The sequence below is a fragment of the Oncorhynchus keta genome, unplaced genomic scaffold (genome assembly GCF_023373465.1).
Source record: "Oncorhynchus keta strain PuntledgeMale-10-30-2019 unplaced genomic scaffold, Oket_V2 Un_contig_19496_pilon_pilon, whole genome shotgun sequence".
NCBI lineage: Eukaryota > Metazoa > Chordata > Actinopteri > Salmoniformes > Salmonidae > Oncorhynchus > Oncorhynchus keta.
The window spans coordinates 1-7724 of NW_026281507.1; the positions used below are offsets into that span (position 1 = coordinate 1).

The window sequence follows — 7724 nt, forward strand, 5'->3', positions numbered from 1 at the left end:
GAACATACCTCTATTCTGAAGGTGTAGAGAGAGAGAGAGAGAGAGAGGAGTGAGCAGAGAGATGTGAGGAGGAGAGGAGGAACATACCTCTATTCTGAAGGTACGGCTGGCGGCGGGAGATAAACATTCTAACAGCTCGTCCTCCTGGTGAACCCCGATGATCTTATAGCTTACTATCTCCAACAGTCTGGAGAGGGAGGTGGGAGAGAGGCGTGAGAGAGAGAGAGAGGGCGTGAGAGAGAGAGAGAGAGGGCGTGAGGGAGGGGGCGGAGGGAGAGAGAGGGCGTGAGGGAGAGAGAGAGAGGCGGAGGGGAGAGAGAGGGCGGAGGGGGGAGGGGAGAGGGCGGAGGGAGGAGAGAGGAGAGAGAGAAGGGCGGAGGAGAGAGAGGAGGGAGGGAGAGAGAGAGAGGGAGGGGGGGAGGGAGAGGAGAGGGCGTGAGGGAGAGAGAGAGAGGGGCGGAGGGAGAGAGAGAGAGGGCGTGGAGGGGGAGAGAGAGGGCGGAGGGAGAGAAAGAGGGCGTGAGGAGAGAAAGAGGCGTGAGGGAGAGAAAGAGGGCGGAGAGGGAGAGAGAGAGGGCGTGAGAGAGAGAGGGGGGGCGTGAGGGAGAGAGAGTGAGAGGTTAGAGGCAGGGTGGAGAAAAGTAGAGAACAGCAGCAGTTATGCGTAATAATAGCATTGAAGAACCCCAGGGTGTAATACAGGCCTGACCACCAGAGGGCAGCACTGTGGTGACAGTCTCTCTGCTTACCGGAGCTTCTCTGAGCCTTTGTCGGAGAGCTCCACCGCTTTTTTACATTCCTCCAGCAGGTCCCTGACACAGCCGTGTTTATCTGGGTAGAGAGTGATCTCCTGGAGGGAGAGAGTTAGTCATTTACTCATCATCAGGGTCAAAAGGTTACAAAGCCTGAGTGAGATCACATTTTTCACACGAGGTGACAGTACAGAATGTTACTTTTTATTTGAGGGTATTTTCATACACATGTTTATTTTTGTTTATGCACTTTCTACATCTAGTTCCCCCTTTTGAAGACGTCTGAAGTATTGAGACAAATGCACTTGGCTGTATTAAAATAGTGAAAGGTTGTGTGTTTGGTTCCATATTTCTAGCACGCAATGAATATGTCAAGCTTGTGACTCTATAAACTTGTCAGATACATTTGCAGCTTGTTTTGGTGTAACATTAAAAGATCAGGCCCGCCCCCACTACTACCAATAACAGGGCGGTATGACCAGGCCCCGCCCCCCACTACTACCAATAACAGGGCGGTATGATCAGGCCCCGCCCACCACTACTACCAATAACAGGGCGGTATGATCAGGCCCCGCCCCACACTACTACCAATAACAGGGCGGTATGATCAGGCCCCGCCCCACTACTACCAATAACAGGGCGGTATGATCAGGCCCCGCCCACACTACTACCAATAACAGGGCGGTATGATCAGGCCCCGCCCACACTACTACCAATAACAGGGCGGTATGATCAGGCCCCGCCCCCACTACTACCAATAACAGGGCGGTATGACCAGGCCCCGCCCACCACTACTACCAATAACAGGGCGGTATGACCAGGCCCCGCCCACCACTACTACCAATAACAGGGCGGTATGACCAGGCCCCGCCTTCACAACAGGGGCGGTATGATCAGGCCCCGCCCCCACTACTACCAATAACAGGGCGGTCTGATCAGGCCCCGCCCCACACTACTACCAATAACAGGGCGGTATGATCAGGCCCCGCCCACACCCCAGGGGCGGTTGATCAGGCCCCGCCCCCACTACTACCAATAACAGGGCGGTATGATCAGGCCCCGCCCCACACTACTACCAATAACAGGGCGGTATGATCAGGCCCCGCCCCACACTACTACCAATAACAGGGCGGTATGATCAGGCCCCGCCCCACACTACTACCAATAACAGGGTGGTATGATCAGGCCCCGCCCCCCCCACTACTACTATTCTCATTTACAATAAAAGTGACTCTAAAATGACATAACATTATTTACCCTTCATTTCTATTGGGCACAACATACCACAAATTCATCCAACTAGTTGGTAGTCACAAGCTTGATGGATGTAGTCATTGCATGCTAGGAATATGGGACCAAATACTAAACATTTGACTATTTTAACACATGATACTAGATACATAAAGTGCTTTAATTTCTAAAACAGTAAAACAGATATGAAAATACCCTCAAATAAAAAAAATATGACACTATTCTGTCGCCCCAGGAAACATAAAATTAAAAAAACTGGAGAATAAATGAAATGTCGTGTCTCTACTGTGTGTAATCTAAATGTCGTGTCTCTACTGTGTGTAATCTAAATGTCGTGTCTCTACTGTGTGTAATCTAAATGTCGTGTCTCTACTGTGTGTAATCTAAATGTCGTGTCTCTACTGTGTGTAATCTAAATGTCGTGTCTCTACTGTGTGTAATCTAAATGTCGTGTCTCTACTGTGTGTAATCTAAATGTCGTGTCTCTACTGTGTGTAATCTAAATGTCGGGTCTCTACTGTGTGTAATCTAAATGTCGTGTCTACTGTGTGTAATCTAAATGTAGTGTCTACTGTGTGTAATCTAAATGTAGTGTCTACTGTGTGTAATCTAAATGTCGTCTCTACTGTGTGTAATCTAAATGTAGTGTCTACTGTGTGTAATCTAAATGTCGTCTCTCTACTGTGTGTAATCTAAATGTCTCTACTGTGTGTAATCTAAATGTAGTGTCTACTGTGTGTAATCTAAACAGGGAGGGGGGGTGATGTTACCTCTTCTCTGTATTGGCTGTTGAGCCATATGGACTTAAAGCTCCTCCTGTTCTCAAAGTCTGTGATCTTCATCTTCAACTGAGAGGAGACAACATTAACAGTCAGTACACACACACACGAAACACAAACACCCATAGGTACAGGTCTTAAACATCTGAATGGGGACTGATAGGAAGTGACTCGCTGCTCTGCTGTGTACCGAGAGACACACCGTTCTTCACCGGGACGCGCCAGTCAAGTTCAAATAGACTCAGTCATCCACTGTCACGTCGCCGTCAATGATGACTGTCAATCATATCTCTCACACACACACACACACACACACACCCCACACACACCCACACACACACACACACACCCCCACACACACACACACACCCCACAACACACACACACCCCACCCCACACACACACACCCCCCACACACACACACACCCCACCCCACACACACACACACACACACACACACACACACACCCCACCCCACCACACACACCCCACCCCCCCACACCCCACCACACCCACACCCACACACACCCACACCCATCCCACACACACCCACACACACACACACACACACACACACTCACACACACACACCCACACCCCCACACACCCCTACCTGTTGGTAGTAGAGTTTCTTGGTTGACGTGGTTTGAAGAACTGCAGCAAATCTCGGAGAGTTCCTTCATAGTTGTGTCTGAGAGGATTCCCAGGTCCGTCTCTGTACCTGCCCAGAGAGGAGAGGAGAGGGGGAGGAAAGAGGAGGCGGAGAGACAGAGGAAGGAGGAGAGAAGGAGGAGAAACATAGGGAAGGGGGAGGAGAGAGAGGGAAGGAGGAGAAGAGAGAGAGAGAGGAAGGAGGAGGAGAGAGAGAGGAAGGAGGAGGAGAGAGAGGGAGTAGGATATGAGAAGAGAGAGAGGGAGTAGGAGGAGAAGAGAGAGAGGGAAGGAGGAGAAGAGAGAGAGAGGGAGTAGGATATGAGCGAGAGAGAGGGAGTAGGAGGAGAGAGAGGAAGGAGGAGGAGAGAGAGGGAGTAGGATATGAGAGAGAGAGAGGGAGTAGGAGGAGAAGAGAGAGAGAAGGAGGAGGAGAAGAAGAGAGAGAGAGAAGGAGGAGGAGAGAGAGAGAGAGGAGGAGAAGAAGAGAGAGAGAGAGGAGGAGAGAGAGAGAGAGGAGGGAGATAGAGAGAAGGAGGAGGAGAGAAGGAGGAGGAGGAGGAGAGAGAGAGAGAAGGAGGAGGAGAAGAGAGAGAGAGAAGGAGGAGGAGAAGAGAGAGAGAGGAGGAGGAAGAGAGAAGGAGGAGAGAGAGAGAGAAGAAGGAGGAGAGAGAGAGAGAGAAGGAGGAGAAGAGAGAGGGAAGGAGGAGAAGAGAGAGGGAAGGAGGAGAAGAGAGAGGGAAGGAGGAGAGAAAGAGAGAGAAGGAGGAGGAGAAGAGAGAGGGAAGGAGGAGAAGAGAGAGGGAAGGAGGAGGGAGAGAGAGGAAGGAGGAGGAGAGAGAGAGGGAAGGAGGAGGGAGATTAGGGGAAGGAGGAGGGGAGAGAGGGGAAGGGAGGAGAGAGAGATTAGAGGAAGGAGGAGGGAGAGAGATAGAGGAAGGAGGGAGGGAGAGAGAGAGGGAAGGAGGAGGAGAGGAGAGGGAAGGAGGAGGAGAGGAGAGGGAAGGAGGGAGAGAGAGGAGAGGAAGGAGGAGGAGGAGAGAGAGGGGAAGGAGGAGGGAGAGAGAGGGAGTAGGAGGAGAGAGAGAGGACAGGTTACTCAACAAGTCAACTTGGGGCATCAAACTTTTTTGTACCGACTCAGTGTCGGCACGTAAAAACCGGAGTGTGTGTCCGTGTGTGTGACGGCAGTCCTACCCCTGGGACTTGAAGAACTGGAGGAGCATGGGATCTGTGTTCAACCTCTGAGCCACCGTCTTCGCCACCCTGACAAGACAAGTTAAAGAGACTCTCAGTACTTTTGTAGGGTGCGGCACAGCTTCAAGAAAACAGTTGCTTTCAAACTAGGGATTGATTTCATGGCAAATTGAGGTAAGACAGTAATTCCGCTCATAGATTAATACATGAATATGAACAACAAACACCTTGACACATCCAGCCCAAAGCAGTAGGTTCAAAAATACATTTAGTGGCCAATGTACCAGAGCATGTCTTTAACAAAACACACTAGCTTTATGGAACAATACCCAATGTACCAGAGCATGTCTTTAAACACACTAGCTTTATGGAACAATACCCAATGTACCAGAGCATGTCTTTAACAAAACACACTAGCTTTATAGAACAATACCCAATGTACCAGAGCATGTCTTTAACAAAACACACTAGCTTCATGGAACAATACCCAACGTACCAGAGCATGTCTTTAACAAAACACACTAGCTTTATAGAACAATACCCAAGTACCAGAGCATGTCTTTAACAAAACACACTAGCTTTATAGAACAATACCCAAAGTACCAGAGCAAAACACACTAGCTTTATGGAACAATACCCAAAGTACCAGAGCATGCATGTCAATACCCAAAGTACCAAGCAAAACACACTAGCTTTTATGGAACAATACCCAAAGTACCAGAGCATGTCTTTAACAAAACACACTAGCTTTATGGAACAATACCCAAAGTACCAGAGCATGTCTTTAAACACACTAGCTTTATGGAACAATAAGTACCAGAGCATGTCTTTAAACACACTAGCTTTATGGAACAATACCCAAGTACCAGAGCATGTCTTTAAACACACTAGCTTTATGGAACAATACCCAACGTACCAGAGCATGTCTTTAAACACACTAGCTTTATGGAACAATACCCAACGTACCAGAGCATGTCTTTAAACACACTAGCTTTATGGAACAATACCCAAGCGTACCAGAGCATGTCTTTAAACACACTAGCTTTATGGAACAATACCCAAAGTACCAGAGCAAAACACACTAGCTTTATGGAACAATACCCAAAGTACCAGAGCATGTCTTTAAACACACTAGCTTTATGGAACAATACCCAATGTACCAGAGCATGTCTTTAACAAAACACACTAGCTTTATGGAACAATACCCAACGTACCAGAGCATGTCTTTAAACACACTAGCTTTATGGAACAATACCCAAAGTACCAGAGCATGTCTTTAAACACACTAGCTTTATGGAACAATAAAAGTACAGAGCATGTCTTTAAACACACACTAGCTTTATGGAACAATACCCAATGTACCAGAGCATGTCTTTAACAAAACACACTAGCTTTATGGAACAATACCCAAAGTACCAGAGCATGTCTTTAACAAAACTTTAAAACACACTAGCTTTATGGAACAATACCCAACGTACCAGCATGTCTTTAAACACACTAGCTTTATGGAACAATTTGCAGAGCATGTCTTTAAACACACTAGCTTTATGGAACAATACCCAACGTACCAGAGCATGTCTTTAACAAAACACACTAGCTTTATGGAACAATACCCAAAGTACCAGAGCATGTCTTTAAACACACTAGCTTTATGGAACAATACCCAACGTACCAGAGCATGTCTTTAACAAAACACACTAGCTTTATGGAACAATACCCAAAGTACCAGAGCATGTCTTTAAACACACTAGCTTTATGGAACAATACCCAACGTACCAGAGCATGTCTTTAAACACACTAGCTTTATGGAACAATACCCAAAGTACCAGAGCATGTCTTTAACAAAACACACTAGCTTTATGGAACAATACCCAACGTACCAGAGCATGTCTTTAACAAAACACACTAGCTTTATGGAACAATACCCAAAGTACCAGAGCATGTCTTTAACAAAACACACTAGCTTTATGGAACAATACCCAAGTACCAGAGCATGTCTTTAACAAAACACACTAGCTTTATGGAACAATACCCAAAGTACCAGAGCATGTCTTTAACAAAACACACTAGCTTTATGGAACAATACCCAAAGTACCAGAGCATGTCTTTAACAAAACACACTAGCTTTATGGAACAATACCCAAAGTACCAGAGCATGTCTTTAAACACACTAGCTTTATGGAACAATACCCAAAGTACCAGAGAATGTCTTTAAACACACTAGCTTTATGGAACAATACCCAACGTACCAGAGCATGTCTTTAACAAAACACACTAGCTTTATGGAACAATACCCAAAGTACCAGAGCATGTCTTTAAACACACTAGCTTTATGGAACAATACCCAAAGTACCAGAGCATGTCTTTAAACACACTAGCTTTATGGAACAATACCCAAAGTACCAGAGCATGTCTTTAAACACACTAGCTTTATGGAACAATACCCAACGTACCAGAGCATGTCTTTAAACACACTAGCTTATGGAACGGCGGTGTGACCTCTTGCTGACCTGGTAGTTCATCCTGTTGGTAGTGTGTGTGTGTGAGTTACCTGGAAGTAGTTCATCCTGTTGGAGAGTGTGACGACAAAGCCGGGGTCGTTGTGGATGGTCTTGTCACAGAAGATAACGTCCACTCGGTGGTAGAGGTCCCGGAAGTAGTCCTTGGCTGTGGGCAGTTCACTGCTGTCGTTCTCTGGGTCGTCTCTGAGGAGAGGAGAGGAGGAGGAGGAGGAGGAGGAGAGGAGAGAGGAGACGAAACAGAGACATTAGCTGGGAGAGGCTAGTCAATATGTTACCCGAATTCTCCAAACACAATGTGTTGAGATGACCAGAACATTCTCTACAACAGGGCTCTCCATCTCGCTTCCCTCCTGCGGGTTGTTGTTAGATTCCCATGTTGGAATGACTTACTTCTGGAAGACGATGATGTCTCCGTCCATGAGCTCATCCAGGGCCTTGTCCAATGACACGTCGTAGTCCTGTATCCGCTCTGTTAAATTAGGCTTCACTTCCTGGAACACAGACACATGGGAGATGGAGGCTGTTTGTGTAGATGTGATGGACCTGGAGTTGGGTGACCTGTGTTCTCACCT

At 47.2% G+C, this 7724-nt stretch overlaps 1 protein-coding gene across 1 annotated transcript; it reads right to left on the minus strand.

Annotated features, from left to right (window-relative positions):
- Positions 1–42: 42 nt before the first annotated feature.
- Positions 43–7694, minus strand: LOC127920425 (ubiquitin carboxyl-terminal hydrolase 7-like). Its single transcript, XM_052504511.1, has 7 exons — positions 7543–7694; positions 7180–7335; positions 4631–4696; positions 3396–3503; positions 2774–2851; positions 750–850; positions 43–187 (listed from the first exon to the last, which is right to left on the minus strand). Exons 1-5 carry the CDS (start codon positions 7569–7571, stop codon positions 2848–2850), a joined length of 363 nt encoding a protein of 120 aa, XP_052360471.1. The 5' UTR covers positions 7572–7694; the 3' UTR covers positions 43–187; positions 750–850; positions 2774–2847.
- Between the last annotated feature and the right edge of the window lie 30 nt (positions 7695–7724).